Source organism: Tenrec ecaudatus, chromosome X, assembly GCF_050624435.1.
Source record: "Tenrec ecaudatus isolate mTenEca1 chromosome X, mTenEca1.hap1, whole genome shotgun sequence".
Taxonomy (NCBI): domain Eukaryota; kingdom Metazoa; phylum Chordata; class Mammalia; order Afrosoricida; family Tenrecidae; genus Tenrec; species Tenrec ecaudatus.
The window spans coordinates 135,765,231-135,785,318 of record NC_134548.1 but is presented as its reverse complement, the minus strand read 5'-3'; the positions used below and the strand labels follow the sequence as shown (position 1 = coordinate 135,785,318).

At 39.2% G+C, this 20,088-nt stretch overlaps 1 protein-coding gene across 2 annotated transcripts in view; it reads right to left on the bottom strand.

The window, feature by feature from the left end:
* Nucleotides 1–20,088, bottom strand: part of GRIA3 (glutamate ionotropic receptor AMPA type subunit 3) — a 389,236-nt gene that overhangs the window by 123,920 nt on the left and 245,228 nt on the right. For both annotated transcript variants that reach the window (XR_012781217.1, XM_075539616.1), the window contains exon 6: nucleotides 3,253–3,414. Coding sequence is in view for 1 of the 2 variants with exons in the window: in XM_075539616.1 (XP_075395731.1) it covers nucleotides 3,253–3,414 (162 nt within the window). In the remaining variant the exon portion in view is untranslated. The remainder of the gene's footprint in view (nucleotides 1–3,252; nucleotides 3,415–20,088) is intronic.

The following is a 20,088-nucleotide window of genomic DNA, read 5'->3' as shown; positions in this document are numbered from 1 at the left end:
CGTTTGTACTAGAAAATGTAAATCTGGTGTTTACTTAGGGGAAAATGGAAATAGCTAAGTTAGGCAGCTTGAAATTAATTTGGAGGGAAACATTAATCATTTCTGTCTGGACAAAGTTTCTGGCAAACTAAGACCCCTGGCCAGCAATAAATCAGTTTTTGTTTCCTTGGGGGGAACGAAAACCAAAGCTGGCTTTCCATTGTAGAAAATTACAATTGTTATTGAGTTTTAAATCTGATAACATTGACAATCCACAGGCAACACTTTATGATACCACTTCTTCCAGGCAAGAACATTTACTTTCTATTCCTGGGGTATATTGATATACTTACTCTGTTAGGGTCTAAGTCAGTTGCTTAATACAAGGTGCTTAAAAAAGGTCACGGAAAAATGACATTAAAAGATAATGGAATTAAAAAAATCAGTTTATTGGGGACCTGTACAACTCTTATCGCAATCCATAGATAATGGAATTTTGTAACGAACTTTTTGTAGGAATTTGCAATGCTGGCTGTCTTTTCATGAAACGAATCAACAAAGCATACTTAAAAAAGGTGGTTCCTGTTTTCTAGGAGGTGACAAGTAGTTGGCTTTAAAACCAGCCAAACAAAGCCAGACATCCTGTGCAGGGAACTCTTTCTTCCTTTACCATGTCCAAGGGAACAAATACAGGATCATCTTTATAACGATCAAAGTGCTTTTCTGATTTTCTCTCATGTGTTTGTTAATCATCCACTATGTCGTTAACAGGGGGCATATGTTCTTTCATGAAGAAAGCTCTTTGTGTCTGCCCAACTTGGTACTACATAAAGCCAAACAGTGGTCTTTTTGCCCCAGCTGGCTGCCTTAATTGTCAGCAATCTTAATGGAGTCCAAGCCATGCCAAAAGAGCTATTTAATTTTCTATTTCGTTCAAGTTCTACTTACCAATTCTTGGGCACGAAGAAAAAACCCCCCAGAAGGCAACGTTCATACAATATAGAATAAATTAACTTTCAGGGTTTTAATCTCCAGAGAATTTGAGTTCCTAATAAAAAACACTGTGCATAAAAATTTTGAAGCAGGCTTTTTGTCTGATTGATGCAGAGCAAGGTGCTAGAATGATAGTGTTAAGTAAAAGTAATCTGAAAATGGTAACCACCTATTTAAATAGTCCATTCGGCAGGGGTCCTCACACTTTTTAAACAGGGGGCCAGTTCACTGTCCCTCAGACCGGTTGGAGGGCCGGACTATAATTAAAAAAAACTATGAACAAATTCCTATGTCTACTGCACATACCTTATTTTAAAGTAAAAAAAAAAACCAAATGGGGCAAAAACACCCGGCAGGCTGGATAAATGCCCTCGGCGGGCCGCATGTGGCCCGCGGGCCGTAGTCTGAGGACGCCTGGTCCACTGTCTTAAGTTATCGGAAAGGTTTCATTCCTAAGTCTGAAGATTTTTTTCTCACATTTTGGGAATGGTGCATCATAAAATGGTGAGTTTTCAACGAATCCGCTGCAGCTGGGGTTGCCTTCCTTCTCGTTTGTACAAACTCTACAGCCTTGGAGCAAAGCAGAAACTACTTTGTAGCACCCCTTTCTGATTTTTCGCCTTGCCCCTTTTCTTGTGCCTCACACAGTGCCAAGCATCCCTCTCAAACACTGACCAACTACCTTCTGTTTCTACCTGCCAGCTGCTGACTCAAAGGGCAGGGACAAAGCAGGGGGTAGGCAGCTGGATACAAACCAAAACCCAGTAGATTTCCATTAGAGACTGTATCAATTTACCTCATAAAATAGTTGCATTACAAAAGCTTCATCAAGAAACCATGACCATATTTATTAAAGCAAACAAGGGCTCTTGATCTGGTCATGAGAAAGAATGTTCCAAAATGGGTCTGTCCTGGAAAAATCTAGCACATATATGCACCATAACCTCAGGATACTACTTAAGTAGTGAATGGCTAAAATGAATGAAAATGTTATAGCCGCAATGGATGTACAAATGTGCTTTACACAATTGATGTTTGTATGAATTGTGGTAAGAGTTGTATGAGCCTCCAATAAAATGATTAAAACAAAGAAAATGTTATATTCAACTCACGCAAACAATGTTTTTCAGAACATATCATTTTCATGAAGTAAGGACCCACTTGTTTCGTGTTCTGAGGCGACCCATAAAGGGTAGCCCTGCATTGGTGATCCAGAATATTACAGGTCTCTGGTGTGCCACCATTCCATCTATTCTTCCCGAGGAGGCTTTGAGGGTCAATCTCTTGGGATGATGCGACAGGAAAGTTATTCCCCCTCCCTGCCCCACCACTTGTCTTTTGAGGAGCTCTGGTTGCCGAGTTGTTATGCGCTGGGCTGTTAACCCCAAGGCCAGCAACTCGAAACTGGCAGCCCCTGGGCAGGAGAAAGATGAGGCCTTCAACTCCTGGAAAGAGTTTGCCTCGGAAAGCCCAGGAGCAGTTCTGCCAGCATCGATCCTGTCAGGTTCCCAGGAAGGAAGAATTAAAAGTCAGTTTCATACTTGAAAATGGGCTCTTACCGCACTGGGAATGAGTTACTTAGAAAATGCATTAAAAGGATCCATTGTGTAACGCAAATAACTTCCCCCTAATTTATCTGTTTTAATTCTTGATTTTTAAATAACAGAATTTTTGTCCATGGGGGAACACATTTGAAAAATGTGCACTTTAAGCATGGCTTTTTGCTTGTAATGTTCCTATCTTGATTTCAGGAAAATGAGCAACCTAGGTAATCTAATTATATTCAAGATATTCTTGCAGGCAGGGAAACATTTCCATTCAATATATGTATAGGCAACACACACACTTGGTATTAGAGCGTAATTCACTTGGGTGTACTGAGATTCACGGAACTTATTAACACAGAGCAATCATATAAATAATGTGAAATCTAATTTTCTGTTTCAGACTATCAATCTTCCTTATTTATACCCACTGCCTCCACCCTTTGCCAAGCTCAGGTTCTTATAATATCATAAATTGCTATGAGCAGATTACAAATGAAATTCATTAAAAAAATTAAGTTACCTTATTCCCAAACATTGGATTGTAAAAGGCCTCACTTTCAATAGCTTAGTTACTTGGTGGTTTAGTTTCAAATGCAATCGTATCCCCTGCAGTTGCCTTTTTAACATCTTCAACTCACTTGTGAAGGAAGAGCACTGGATCACTGGTTGTAAACACAGAGGGGCTGTACTTTGAGAAGTTGGCCTAAGGTTTCCACATGCCAGGGGACATTACCTTTAGTGGTGCATTCTTGGCTTCAGGGAATTCCCTTTCATCCAGCCTCACCCAGCGCTGTATGAACTGTTGAACCATCGGGTTTTCATTGTTGACAATCTGGAATCCTGTAATATTGGCTCCCCCATGCATGACTCTTTCCAGCAAAATATCAGTAAAACCCTGGAAAGACATTAAGAGGGAATTGTGATTGTGGGAAGCCGTGTGCTCTTACTAACTGTATCTGCTAATTAGATGGAGCACTAAGGGAAAGATGAAAAGTTCCTTGCCCAAGATCTCTCATGAGCTATCCAAAAAAGCCTGAATGTAGGCCCATTCCTCGGACGCACTCTCTTTAAAACTACAGGCATAGCTGAGGAGATATGGAATCTTACATATTAGTGCCTATGCATTGATTTAGACTAGAAACCACATGGATAGAAATCGGTGCAAACTTCAAGAAAAAAATTAGCTTTATTTTATTGGCCTATAATCTTTCTTCATTGAATACCAGAGCAAGGCTGGAAAGTATTTCTAAAAAGTCTGACCATGGCTAGAATTTATATGTAAAAAACCTTTTCTTCAACCCTCCAGATCAAACCCAACAGATTGCTTCAAAGTCTAGTGATGAGTACTTTCAAAGTTTGTGATTTACAGAAATATCAGAGAATACAGAGAAATCCAAACAACCCAGTAGCTTGATTGTACACGAGGGTACAAACCCCAAGGTATGTCTCACATGTGTTCGCAAACAAGTCCTGACATCTGCACAGCAGCTACCATTTTCTCTACCCCTGAACCCCCACCCACTGCCCCCCCACATTCTGGCTACTTTCTGGTGTCTTAGCCACCTAGACTCAATGAAGGTGTTTCTCCAAGGTTCACACTGCCAGCTCCCCCTGGGCACCATCAGCTTTCTTCACATTTGCTCATGCGTAAATCTTTAGGAGAGTAGAAAACCTTATCTTTTTCCCTTAGTGGTTTTGAACTGCTGACTTTGCGGTTATCAGCCCAGCATGCAACTACTGTGCCACCAGGGCTCATTACCTTAATAGCCATAGCATGTACAAATAACAATACAGAGTTTACAAATGGGGAGGCAGGGGGTGTGGGTCAGGGAAGCGAAAGGATCCCAGACAGAAAAGATGGTGATTGGGATTGAGATATTAGGAAATTTGTTGTGTCCGAAGAGGCAGGAGTTAGTTGACTCTTGTCCATCCTTCTATCTATCTATCTATCTATCTATCTATCTATCTATCTATCTATCTATCTATCTATCTATCTATCCTGGTACAGACAAGAGCTCAAAACACAAGGAATATATATATGTATATATGTGCATATACATATGTGATTATATATATATATATATATATATATGATTTTCTTTTTGCATCAGACATTGCTAAACTCTACTTTTAGGTGATTGCTGATAGCCTGTAAGATTATACAAATTACATCCTATCCACAAGCTTTTCAACAGGGATAGATTAATCAGCTAGCAAAGGTAAGTACAGACTTATTCATTAATCTGTAGTGCACAATTTCACATGGGTTTTATTTATTTATTATCAATTTGAATGCTTTTTATTTTCCTTTCTTTTAAAAAAATCATTTATTGGGGATTCTTACACCTCTTATCTCCATCCATCCATCCATCCATCTGTGTGTCAAGCACATTTGTACATATGTTGCCATCATCATTTTCAGAACATTTTCTTTCTACTTGAGCCCTTGGTATCAGCTCATTTTTACCCATCCCCCACCTCCCTCCTTCATGTTCCCTTGGTCATTTATCATTTTTTCTATGTATTACACCAACCACTGTCCCCCTTCACCCACTTTTCTGTTGTCTGTCCTCCTGGGGGTTGTTATATGTGGATCATTGTAATCGGGTGTCCCTTTCTCGCCTCAACCTTCCCCTTCCCCTCATGGTATTGCTACTCTCATTATTGGTCTTGAGGGATTTAATGTGTCCTGGAATCCTTGTGTTTTGAGCTCGTCTCCATACCAGTGTACATGCTCTGATCTAGTCAGATCTGTAAGGTAGAATTAGGCTTGTGACAGGTGGTGGGGGGCACGGGGAAGAATCATTAAAGAACTAGAGGAAAGTTTCACACGCATTTTAACTTGTTTACTGGGCACTTCATCCCTGTCAGGGTTATAAATTTGGAAAGAGGCTTTGATTCTGTAGGTGAGGTAGGTTGGGAGAGAGAACGATGCCAGACATATCTAGAAACAAAATCTTTGATGTGGTGTAAAAGAATGTGAAATTATTCTCTGCAACTTAGTAAGGAAGCACAAGTAAGCTCATGCTTACCTTGCTTATTAAGTAACCTGACATTGCTTTTCAGAGACACTAATGAAGCAGAACACTAATGAGAGTAGACCTGATGAGCCATGGGAGGACATCAAGTCCATCATTCATAAAGAAAGGAAAAGGTCATTAAAAAGACAGGAAAGAAACAATCAAAATGGATGTCAGAAGAGACTCTGAAACCTGCTCTTAATCATAGAGTAGCTAAAGCACATTGAAGAAAGGAGAAAGTAAAATAGCTGAATAGAAAATTTCAAAGGGCAGCCCGAGAAGACAAAGCCAAGTATTATAATGAAATGTGCAAAGATCTAGAATTTTAAAAACCCCAAAGGCAGAATACCCTTAGCATATCTAAAACTGAAAGAACTCAAGAAAAACTTCAAGCCTCACGCTTGAAAACTCTATGCACAAAATCTTGAATGATGCAGGAAGCATCAAGAGAAGATGGAAACAATATAGTGTACCAAAAAGAACTAGTCGCCATTCTACCAGTGCAGGAGGTAGCATATGAGCAAGATCCGATGGTGCTGAAGGAAGAAATTCAAGCTGCTCTGAATGCATCGGCCACAACCAAGGCTCCAGGAATTGATGGAATGCCAATATAAATGTTTCAGCAAGCTGATGAAGCACTGGACACACTCACTCATCTATGCCTGGAAATCTGGAAGACGGCTACTTGGCCAACTGACTGGAAGAGATCCATATTTTTACCCATTCCAAAGAAAGTTAACTCAACAGAATGCATACATTATCGAACAATATTACTGATATCATCTGCAATTAAAATGTTGCTGAAGATCATCCAACAGCAGTTGTAGCAGTACACTGACAAAGAATAGCAGTTCAGGTTGGATTCAGAAGATGTGGAACAAGGGACTTCATTGCTGATGTCAGATGGATCTAGACTCAAAGTAGAGAACACCAGAAAGATGTTTACTTGTGTTTTGTTGACTATGCTAAGGCATATCGACTGTGTGGACCTTACCAAACTGTGGATAGCCTTAAGAAGAAGGAGAACTCCAGAACACTTCATTGTGCTCACGAGGAACCTGCAGATAGATCAAGAGGCAGTTTTGTGAAGAGAACAAGGGAATACTGAATGGTGGAATACCAGGAAAGTTGTGTGTCAAGGTTGTATCCTCTCATCATTCTGCTTCAATCTGTACTCTGAGCAAATAATCAGAGATGCTGGATTACATGAAGAAGAATGTGGCATCAGGATTGGAGGAAAGCTTTTAAGAAACCTGTCATATGCAGATGTCACAACCTTCCTTACTGAAGTGAGGAGGACTTGAAGCATTTGCCGATGAAGATCAAGTATTCCAGCCTTCCGTGTAGATTATGACTGAATGCCAAGAAGACCAAAATCCTCAAATCTGGACCCATAGGTCATGATAAATGGTCAAAAGTTTGAAGTTGTCAAGGCTTTTGTCTTGCTTGTGTTCAAAATTAATGCTCATGCTAGTAGCAGTCAAGAGATCAAAAGGCATGTTGCATTAGGTAAATCTGGTGCACAAGACCTCTTTAGAGTATTGGAAAGCAAGGTTGTTACTTTGAGGACTAAGGTGAGCCTAACCCAAGTCAGAATATCTTTCATTTCCTAACATGCATGTGAAAGTTGGACATTGAAGAAGGAAGACTGAACAAGAATTGACACATTTGAATTGTAGTGCTGGAGAAGAATATTGAAAGTACCAGGGACTGTAAAAAATACAAATTGATCCATCTTGGAAGAAGTATAGAGTGCTCCATAGAGGAAAGGGGAGCAAAACTTCATCTTACATACTTGGGACATATTGTCAGGATAAACCAATCCCTAGAGAAGGACAGAGTGCTTGATAAAGTGGAGAGGCAGCAAAAAAAAAAAAAAAAAAGGAAGGCCCTTTAACAAAATGGATTGACACCTGGGCTTCAACAATGGGTATAGACATAGGAACATTTGAAGGATGGTGCAGAACTGTGCAGTATTTCATTTTGTTGTGCACAGTGTCACTATGGGTCGGAATAGACTTGATGTCACCTAACAACAACACATGTAGTAGCACCGACATTAAATAGATGCAAAGGAAAAGGAACAAAGGCAGAGAGGGAGGAAGACAAAATTACAAGGAAGGTTCTGAGCAAGATCCTTCATCTCTAACCACATTTTAAGCCATTACATCTTACCATAATTTTGATGAATATTTATGGTGGTGACACCATATATCACTCAATTCTATGTAAAGACACAAACACATTGAGGTGATGATATAAAATCTCTAAATATATTAATCCACAAAAATAGAAGTATTGGTCCATGTACATCTTTTTATACAGCAATACACTGAGATAGGGGATAGACTTTGGGTCTCTGCTCACACCCTCCCTCAATACAAGAACACTTTGTTCTGACCAATCGGCAGTCTGAGATGTTCACCTTCCCGACACAATCGTTGAAAACAAAATGGGTGCATAAGCAAATGTGGTGAAGAAGGTGGATGGTGCCCAGCTATTAAAAGATATAGCGTCTGGGGTCTTAAAAGCTTGAAGTTACACAAGCCGCCACATTCAGCAGTGAAACAAGTCCACATAGAAGAAGCACACCACCGGTGCGATCGTGAGGAGTCATAGAGACCGGGTAAAAGGTATTAGCAGACACATAACAAACAAGAACATATTGTTGAGAATGAGGGGGGCTGGAGCACAAATTCAAAGCCCATCTATAGACAGTGGAACAATCTCCCCACAGAGGGGCCACAGTGAAGGGATGAGCCATCAGGGTGCAGTAAAGCATCGATGAAACACACTATATTCCTCTGGTTCCTTGAGGCTTCCTCACCCCCCACTACCATGACCCCAGTGTGGCTTCGCAATTCAGACTAGACCAGAACATGTACACAGGTATAGAAAGGGATGGGAGCTCATGACACACAATATCCAGCAACAGGAGTGGGAATAGTGATATCAGAAGTAGAGCGGGAAAAGAGGGAGAGAAGGGAGAAAGGGGAAACTGATCACCATGATTGACACAGAACCAAACACTCCTGTACAGGGAGAAGAACAACAGAAACCATGGGGGAAGGGAGACAGCGGTTGGTGTGAGAGATGAAAATAATATCTATGTACAATCTCTCAGGGAGTTATGCGGGGGGGGGGGGGGAGAGAAAGAGCTGACACCAAAGGTTCAATAGAAAGTCTAGAAAAGAATGAGGGCAACATATGTACAAACGTGTCTGATTCAATTGATATATGGATTGTGATGAGAGTGTTACAATGAAATGATTTAAAAAACAAAACAAAACAAAAAACCACAGGAACAACATTGAAGAAATATATTGATTGGTATGGAGAGATGTTTGTAATATGGTAAAAATATTATAAAAACAAATGTGAAGTCTTACTGTAACACCCTAATCAATTAAAAAATACCTTTCTCAAAAAAATCTCTAAAGAAAAATGGAGTAAAGAAACAGGGAAATGTGGTAAGAAGATGGAATTTAGGAGAAAAGTGTTAGACAAAAGGGCAGGTATTTTCTGGCTCTGATCATTACTTTTAGACATTTTACCTATACATAACCTTTTGTTACATTTCCTCCTTAGGATGACAAACCAGTCAGCAAGGTGGTAAAACAGGCTGAGTTACCTGAAACCTCTCTAAAAGCATTAAGACAAAAGAGATAATTACCAGACACATGGATGGTAAATGAAACTAACTCCCAATAGCATTCATTCACAAATTCACAAAGACAGACCGTGCTTGCCACATTAATACATGTCATAATAAAGCAACGATGGTATTAAAATAATCAAGATATGATATGGTAGTCCCGGGCCACCATTCATTGGGCCTGTACGGCTTGTAAATCTTTATGGAAGTGGACTGCCATACCTTTTCCCCACGAAGCAGCTGAGTGCCTTCAGCCCTGCCCCACCATGGCTTCCTTAGCTTTTCAAAACACATTGGAATAGAGGTCCCAAACCTCCTTAACCATGCCCACTCTCCTCAAACTGTAATGAAAGACTTTGATTGTCAGTAGCCAGAGTCAAGAAATCAAAAGAAAAGAGATAGCTTGCAAGGTTGGGGGAATGGTGGAAGAAGGCATGTATCCTCCATATCTAGCTGCCAGCTATTTACCTCCATTCCTTCGACTCCATCCCTGAATTTGCCCTCTTTATTCATTGGTCCATCTTTATCCTATAATCTTTCCCAGAAAGCTCTATCCTCAGCACACCTTTCTAACTGAAACACTCATGGGCAGAAGGCAGTTCTCTCAGTCAGTCAGCATTGACCACTGTCATGAGCCCTTGTCCTGTCAAACAGTGCCCAGGCCCAGCTTTCTCCCTCCTCCCTACTCCAATTCTTTTTTCATGACCCTTGAATACTGCTCTGAATAGAAATACTGCAGTTATTATACAAAAATATATGTGATTACATGGTAATCTAGATGGGTAGCTTCTTATTATCAGAAAAAACTATGTCTTCAGGAAAAATAAAAGTTGTCTTTCTGGGTTAAATATAGCTTAGTTTATAAGTTTTTACTATTTAACTCATTTCCGTGCCTCAAAACAAAATTAACATTTGGTTTTAGGTTGAAATGTCTGACCTACGAGTTTCTAATGGCAACCTATACACAAAAGACAGAAAACCAATGTAATTTTATTTAATACATTCATTTAACAGCCTGATTTCAAAGGAAAGTTCTGTATCATGAATTCTATTTTTTTACACTGAGTTTCAGCTTTTATTTAAACCCATATTTTAAAAAAGAATGTATTTTTACCAAAGACAAAGCATGTTCCAGTAGATTTATCTGACATTTTTGTGAGAAAGGAAGGTTCAGTTTGTTTAAACAGGTTGCTGTTTTACAGCAATATTCTGTCCCTTCTCAGAATTACAGACCCTTTAGCAGTTTGATTGTTTGAAAGCCAGTTTCTTTTTCTGGTAGCTCTCATCTACCAAAAGATGTTAGAAACATTTTTTTCTTAGCTTTTTTTTGCCTTCTAATTTTTGAGTGCTTGTGAGAGTAATCATGATTTGTCATATTATCGGGCTTTGAGCGTTTACCATCGAATACATGGTTTACCTCAGCCAAAGGATTTGTTTCATTTTGAGGATTTACATTCTGAAAAACAAACAAATTTCGTATTTGTTTTATTTTAGGATTTTTCATTTGAATTCACTTTGAATGAGACACCAATTCTCTTAGGACCCACTTTCTAATTGCCTGCTATCTAAATTAGGTACCAAACTATATCTTAAACATAATGTATTTTTATAAAAATAAACTCAATATGTCCCCTTGAAACTTTTCCTTTTCCTATATTTTATCTTTCATTTAATGACACCAAGACTCAAGCGCCTGTAATTTTATAAAACCCAATAGGTGATTTTGAAGCACAAAATAGGTGTAAGAATAATTGGCCAAGATTATTGTCTTAATTTCTTAGTGTTCCGACTTCTTGTTCTTTGCTGCCTAGATTATTCTTCATACAATACATGTACCTTCTTAACACTCCACTTAGATTGTAATACTTCTTTCTTAAAATAACTGTGATGGTTCCCTATTTTCTACATATATAAACAGTCAACTATGAGTCAGAATTGACTAGATGGTACCATGTTTGGAGTTTGAATCTTAGTATGACCTCAGAGAGATTCCACTATCTATTGTAACATCCTACTTCCCTAGGATCATTCATATCATTTCCTTCAACAGACTTCAAATTCCAGTCATGCCAAATTCTAGTCTTTGTCTGTTCACTATTCTTTGCCTAGACAGGGCCCTTACAACATCACTTACAACTCTAAGCATGTCTAACTATTGAATTTTCATTTTCAAGAAACATCTCAACTTGCAAACTAATGACTAAAATATACCTATATCAAATATATGTCTTGATACTTGCCCTCACGAAGATATGGGTGCTATAGTAAAGTGTGATGAAGAAATCAGTTGACACCTAGCTATCAGAAAGAATATTATCTGGAGTCTTAAAGGCTTGTTTTGTCTAAGTGAGTTATCAGCTAAGTCTACACCGAAGAAGCATACCAGCTTCTGTGATTCAAAGATTGTAACAGCAAAATCCACGACAGGAGGAGGGGATGGTATTAGAGCTTAATTACTGAGCACCCAGTTTGTAGAAGGCTGTGGATGACAGTGAAAGCTCAAAACACATTTTTTAGGGCCCCACATGGATTAAGCCTAACATAAATCTCCTATGACCTTGGTATCAGATATAATGAACTGGAATGTGGGATAATACAGATATCTCACTCACTCACTGCCCGCAAGCTGATGCTGACTCATAAGTGACCCTATAGGACAGAGTCTGTTAGTTTCTGAGACTGCAACTCTTTACGTGAGTAGAAAGTCCCATCTTTCTCCCTAAGAGCAGCTGGTGGTTCCCAACTGCTGAACTTGTGGATCACAGTCCAACCCATAACCACTACGCTACCAGGGCTCCAAATGTAGATATGGTTGGGTTAAAATGTCCCACATTATTACTTGTTCTCCTTTGTGAACCATTTAAAATTCTACTTTTTATTATTTTCTGCTTTGTTTTCAATTGAGGGTTTTTTGGTTTTATTTTATTTTGCTAGTTTTATTATTTCTGTCTTTCATTGTTGTTTGTTTTACATTAAATGAAATTCAGGATAGGTAATTTTATAGAGTCAGGGACTGGATCAGTAGTTTATCAGGGTTATGGCAGAGAGGTTGGGAGGAAACTAGGAGCTAATATTAATGAGTATAAGAAAAAAGAAAATGTAAGACTGATTGTGGTGATGATTGCACAACTTACAATATGCTTAAATTATTGAATTGCATGACAAATAAATTAGTTGTCGATAAAAATGTTAAAATTATTTAAAAAAATCTGTGCCTGTTTTTTGACCACAATGAAAGGAAGCTAGATATCAACAACAGAAAATAAAACCCTGGAAAATACAAAAACATATAGGAATTAAACAATAAACTATTAAATTACCAGTGGGTCAGGGAAGAAATAAAAAGGAAACTAAAAATTTCCAAGTGTCAAATGAAAATGAAAGAAATGTATATAGAAACTTATGGTATGAAGCAAAGACAGTACTCAGACAGAAAACTATAGTAGTAAGTACTTACATGAAGAGAAATCTCAATGGTCTAACTTAACAGCTCCAGAAACTGAAAAGAGAAGAGCAAACTAAGCCTAGACCTATGAGAAGAAAAGAAATAACAACGATGCGAATATGGTGAGAAGAAAAGCATCGGAGCAAAAATTATGAACACCCAATATGTGGAGGCCTAAGGATGGCGGAAGCCCCAAACCCATCTGCAGAGTATCTAGTCAGACTGAGCCCTGGCAGATTTTCTCTAGCCACAGGAGAGAGTCTCCAACAGCCTTGCTATCTGGGAGAGACCATTGTAATCTTGATTGTGCTGAATCAACTCGATGCTTGGCCAGTTGATCACCTTATAGACGCAAGCTGGATCTGTTCTGGGTGCAGCTGTCTCTTATTGGTTCCATGACAGAAATTTCTTCCCTAGCTTTTTGAATGTTGTTGGGGGTGGGGGGGTGGGGTGTCTTTTCCTTCTTAAGTGTGATTTGTATTTTTTTTGTATACTATTATGTTTTTAACCTTACCAACCTAGCTTGATGTTGTGAGTTACTGTTTTCTGTTAGGTCTCCCAGCTGTGAAGCATAGGAGGGGTGTATGCATAATGGCAATTACTGATACAGGGGGATATAGAAAAAACAGGGGTGGGGGTGGGTGATATGGAGAGAAAGGGGATTTGGGGGAATAAATAATGAAGGCTGAGAGGGTAGGGAACAATGGAACGTAATGTATTTACATAAATCATTTTAAAGGCAATTTAATCTTGGGAAAGGGGATCCTCTAAAATTGATGTGGTGATGATTGTACAATTCTCCTTGATATGATTGAACAATGGAACAATTGAATTGTATGATATGTAAATTATGTGCCAATAAAACTGTTAAAAGAAGACTAACCAAAAAAATAAAATAAATAAATAAAATTGAAAATAAAAACAATAGAATCAATAAAAGCAGAAGTTGATTCTTTGAAAAGATCAATAAACTGACAAGCTTTTAGCCAGATTTACAAAAGATTCAAATAGTCAACATCAGGAATGAAAGAAGGAACATTACTCAGAAGAAAGAAAATTATGACAGAATGTTATGAACAATTATGTGAAAACCTGGAAAACCTAGATAAAATAGAAAGTTCTTAGAAGCACACAACCTATTCAAATTGACTTAAAATAAAACAGAAAGTTGAAACAGACCTCTTAAAAGTGAAGAGATGGAGTCACTGATCCAAAACAAATAAAGTCTTGGACCAGTTGGCTCCATTGAGTATAGTTTATACTCGAGTTTAACCCCACCTGAATATCAGTTGAAGTCCCTAATTTTGCCCCCCCCAAAAAAACTGCATTAAAAATGTGCTGAAAAACTGGGCTTATACACAAGTACATATGGTAATAATATGAAGCATTTAGAGTTACATACTACTTGAATTCTTGTCTGGGGTCTTAAAGGCTTGAGGATAAACAAATGGCCATCTAGCTGAGAAAGAACAACAGCTCACATGGAAGAAGCACACCAGCCTGTGTAATCATGAGGTGTCGATGGGATCAGGTATCAGGCATCTAAGACCCAGAATAAAACCATATCCAGTGTGAATGAGGGGTGGCATGGAGTGGAGACCCAATGCCCATCTGTAGACAATTGGACATCCCCTCACAGAGGGGTCACAGAGAAGAGATGAGCCAGTCAGGGGGTAATATAGCAACGATGAAACACACAACTTTCCTCTAGTTCTTTGATGCTTCCCTCACCCCACTATCATGCCCTCAATTCTACCTTACAAATCAGATTAGACCAGAGCATGCACACTGCTACAGATAAGAGCCTGAAACACAGGGAATCCAGGATAGATAAACCCCTCAGGGCCAACAAGGAGAGTAGCATTACCAGGAGGATTAGAGGAGGGTGGGGGGAGAAAGGGGTAACTGATCACAGGGATCAAACTAGAACCCCCTCCCAGGGGGATGAATAATGGCAAAGTGGGTGAGGGGTGACAGAGGACAATATAAGATATGGAAAAATTAATCTATAACTTATCAAGGGTTTGTGAGTGAGGATGGGTGGGGGAGGGAGGGGAAAGAAATGGAGAGCTGGTATCAGGGGCTCAAGTGAGAAGAGAATGCTTGGAAAATAATGATGGCGGCGTATGTGCAATATGTACTTGACACAATGGAAGAATGTATGGATTGTGATAAGAGATGTAAGAGCCTCCAAATGAGGAGCTGATGCCAAGGGCTTAAGTGGAGGGCAACGATTGTACAAATGTGCTTTACACAATTGATGTATGTATGGATTATGATGAGTTGTATTAGCCCACAATAAAATGATTAAAAAGAGTATTTTAAAAAAACATACAGAGAAGATTGTAAAGTCAATTATGGCCAACACAGATTAAAATGTAATATCTTATCATTTCACTTTAATTTTGATTCATTTTAAAGTTGTTTCAGTTAAAACAAATCAGAGGAAATCCATGTGGATTAGACTTCTGGTGAATCCCTCTGACCATGGACCAGTGATGTGAAGAGCCTTGCTCTCATGCAGAGTGCATTGGGAAGTAGATTATTGCAGATGCAGTTAGCTTAAAATTTAGCACCTTATCATTTGATAACCCTTATGATCCTTTTAAAATTTGTTCTAGTTTAAAAAATATATTTTCTGCTTTCTTTTCAATTGAGGTTTTACTTTGCTATTGTTATTTTTTTCCCTAATGTTTGTCTGCATATGAAATCCAGGATAGGTAAATCTATAGCCCCAGTAATTGAATGAATGCTCCCTTAGGGGTATAGCAGGCAGCTTGGTGGCAGTTGGGAATCTGGTGATAAGAATGAAGAAAATGTTCTAACACTGTGGTGATGATCATACAACTCTTCTTGCCTTGACTGAACTATTGAATTGCATGTTAGGTGAATTATATGCCAATAATACTATTTTTAAAACGAAAGGGAAAAAAAAGGTAGAAAACGAAGGAATATTCCCTAATTCATCCTGTGAAGCAAACAGAACCATGTAGACAAACTAGGCAAAAACACATATGAAACAGAAACTTACAAGCTCTTCTGAGTATAGATACAAAAAATCATCAACAAAATACTAGCAAACAAACCTAACAGCATAGTAAAATAAGGCATACACTCTGACCAAGTGCGATTTAGTCCAGGGATATAGGTATGGTTCAACGTTAGATAAATCAATCAATGTAATATGCTACATCAATAGAATGAAGAAACCACATAATAATCTTTAAGGATGCAGAAAAAGCATTTGATAAAATCCAACACTGTTTCTTGTTGTAAACCTTAAAGAATATTGGAATGAAAAAAATGCTCAATATAAATCAGAGCAAGTATGAAAAGTCAATAGCTAACATTATACTCAGAAGAGAAAGATTGAGAGTTTTCCCGTTGAATTTGGGGACAAGACAAGGGTGCCCACTCTCACCACTTTTATTCAACACTGTGTTAGAAGTACTAGTCATAGCAATAAGATGATAAAAATAAAAGCTACTCTGGAAAAGAAGTAAAATTATCTCTTCGTTGATATTTTCGTGAATACAGAAAATTCCAAACAGTCCAAAGAAAACTTCTAGTGCTAATAGGGGAATTTAGCAAAGTTGTAGTGTACAAAGTCAAAATAATTAAAAAAATCATTTCATTTTCAATAAAGCAGCAATGAGAAATCTGAAAGGGAAAGCAGTGGAACCATTTCATTCACGATAATGTCTAAGAGAATAATAGTGAAGAGAATAAACTCCCTAGGAATAAATCTAAACAGGGAAGGAAGGATTTAGACAATGAAAATGATAAAATACTGCTGAAAGAGAAGCCTCAAATAAGTGGAAAGTTCATGGATGGAAGACAATATTGCCAGATGCCATTACTCCCTCAAATGATCTATAGATTCAACACAATCTCGATCAAACTCAGAGATACATGTGGTAGCCACCTAAAAAGGAGGGGGGAAAAGACATGGTTAGCCGGGGGAACAGGCCAGTAACCCACCCAAGGGGTGGGTGTTGTTTATATCTGCACAGGGAAAGAGTGACCAGACTTCAACACAGTGCTCCAAGACAAGAACACAGCACACTGACATGAAGCAGCGAAGCAGTAGAGAGGTCTGAGGGGCCGACCCCATTACCAACTATCTGGACAGGTCCCCTTACCCCCCCTCCCCACGAAGTATTCACTTCCGAGGACAGCACTGAAGATACAGCTCAAGGAGAGGGACTGGTCTGATCAGAGCACACAGGAGCAAATGAGGGGGGAGGGAAAAAAGAGTGAAGCACATCCTGGCCCACCAAGCTCTGAGGGCAATATTTCTGCTCAGAGCAGCCAATGCACAGAGAGGACCAAAAAGCCGGCCCCAACACGAGACACAGCGTTCCTCACTGACCCAAAGCACCATGGGGGACAAAACTGGAGACACACGGTGGGAACTGTGCCCGCCATGAGCTCACCATGCCGAAGCGAGACACTGGGGACGTGCAAAAGAGCAGCAAGAGGAGCAGAACAATGAAGTTCCCAGGGCATACTAAAAATAGACTGTGGGGCCAGGGCGTGACACCCCATCAGACTCGACTGGAAAACACTCGTAAAGAACAACTAATAGACCTTGAACTATTTATAGGGTTTTTGTGTTGTTGTTGTTGCCTTTTAGTTATTGCTGTTGTAGCTCTTGTTTTATTTTCTCTTGCTGCTTTGTTGTGCTCAGTCTTGTGTTGGTGCATATTGTTGTCGCTGCATGTCTATCTGGAAGGGATAGGCAGGATAAACAAGCCAGAAGAGCGAACAATGGGATGACAGTTCCAGGGGGACATGGGAGAGAGGGAGGTGGGAGAAAGGAAGTGGGTGTTAACAAACCCAGGGGCAAGGGAACAAGTGACCGAAAATCGATGGTGAAGAAGGTGTAAGAGGTCTGGCAGGGCTAGATCAAGGACAATGTAGCTGAGAGGAATCCCTGAAACTCAAATGAAGGCTGAACATGATAGTGGGACAAGAAGAATGTAAAAAGAAATAGAGGAAAGAACTAGGAGGCAAAGGGCATTTACAGAGATCTAAATACAGTCATATACAGCTGTAAATATATTTATATATGACGAGGGGGAAATAGATCTATGTACATATATTTATAGATTTATAATTGAGGAAACAGGTAGATAGTGGTCCCCTACTCAAGTATTCCCTCAACACAAGAACACTTCGTTCTAATAAGTTGGCAGTCTGAGATGCTCACCTTCCTGACACAATCACTGGAGACAAAGCAGGTGCATAAGCAAATGTGGTGAAGAGAACTGATGTTGCTTGGCTATCCAAAGATATAGCATCTGGGGTCTTAGAGGCTTGAAGATAAAAAGAGGCTATCTAGCTGAGAAACAACAAAGCCACATGGCAGAAGCACACCAGCTTGTGTGATCACGAGGTGTTGAAGGGATCAGATATCAGGCATCAAAGAACAAAAAATCATATCATTGTGAATGAGGGGGAGTACAGAGTGGGTATCCAAAGCCCATCTGTAGGCAATGGGACATCCCTTACAGAAGGGACACGGGAGGAGATGAGCCAGTCAGGGTACAGTGTAGCAACGATAAAACATATTCAACTTTCCTTTAGTTCTTAAATGCTTCCCCCCCCCCCACTATTGTGATCCCAATTCTACCTTACAAATCCAGCTGGACTAGAGGATGTACACTGGTACAGATAAGAACTGGAAACACAGTGGTGAGAGTGGTGATACTGGGAAGGTGGAGGGAAGGTGAGGGAGAAAGGAGGAACAGATTACACGGATCTACATATAACCTCCTTCAAGGGGGATGGACAGCGGAGAAGTGGGTGAAGCAAGACATTGGATGGTATAAGATATGACCAAATAATAATAATTTATAAATTATCAAGGGTTCATGGGGGAGGGGGAGCAGGGTGGGAGGGGGAAAATGAGGGGCTGATACCAAGGGCTCAAGTAGAAAGCAAATGTTTTGAGAATGATGAGGGCAACAAATGTACAAATGTGCTTGATACAATGGATGAGTGAGTAGTGATTGTGATGAGTTGTACGAGTCCCCAATAAAATGATTTTTAAAATGCCAGTAATCTTCCTTACATAAATAGAAAAGGAAACTTCAACCTTTTATACAATAAGAAGAGGTCCCGAGTAGCTAAAGCAATGTTGAAAGATAGAACAAAGGGCTCAGTTTCTGATGTTAAACCATACTATACAGCTACAGTTATTCAAACAGCTTGGTACTCGTAAAATACTAGACTCATAGAACAATGAAGTAGAATTGAGAGTCTGGAAATAAAGCCCCACACAGATGGTCAACTGATTTTCAACAAAGCTCCTATTCCACTCAATGTGGAAAAGAAGAGTCACACCAATAGATGATGTTGGGAAAACTGGCTTTCCACATGCAGAGAAATGAAACAGGATCCACACCTCATAACACACACACACACACACACACTCACACATTATAACTGAACAGCCCAGTGTTCCAGATTTTCACATAACTTTGATATTATCCTATCTTCCTTGTTTTGTACATACTGAAATTCAGTTTCCTTCTTATAGTATAGATAATTGACATTTGGAAATTAGTACATTCAAAACTGACATTTAGAGTATTTCTTTGCGAGATATTCTGTAATTTCCTTCATACAGTGCTATTCACAGGGTCCATGTTGGAAAAACAGACAAGATAAGTTGGTTGATGTTTGTTGAGTTGATACTATATTATGAGAGAGAAATATGAAAGGTGGCTTGCTTCGAAGGAAATGAAAGCAGTAGTACAAGGGGTGGAAGACTGCCAAGGGTGTCTATCTTAATAATTTGGATAAAGACTGGCTCTGTCCTCAGTGTCATTTGAATTGTTTATCTGGGTGATTCTTGGATAGGGAAATGCATTGAAATTTTGGTGACTCAAGTTATCAGGCTACTAATGAAAGACACAAGTCTTTTTGTAGAAAGCAGGTCCATCCTCCTGGGAGGGTATAATGTGTGGAGTTAACGTTTACACGATATAAATTAGCACTTAACTATGGGTTGCTGGTATTGTTCAGTCACTGTTTTATCCTCTAATTCAATCTACAATCACACATTGAAACCTTAGCCCTAGCTGTTGGTGTAGTGCTGAGCCTTACCAAACTTAGTCTTTGCCTGGAGTCCAGTGAGAGTGATTTATAGGACTGTACCAGTAATTACAGCCTTATATACATTCTATAGGTGGAGAAAAGTCACTAATCATTTTTTGTTAATAGTTTTATAGAGGTAAAATATAGACCATAAGACTCATTCATTTGCCATTGAGCTTTACAATACAAATCAGAACATTTCTCTCCCTGTTTGGAAATGTTCCGTGAATTCTGTTAGAAGAAAAGAAAAAGGTAAAATCTTTACCTGGCCCTGTCAATCACTCTGCTCTAGCCAAAATTGCCTTCTCAAAGTTCTGAGACAGTATCAAGCTCATTTCTACCTCA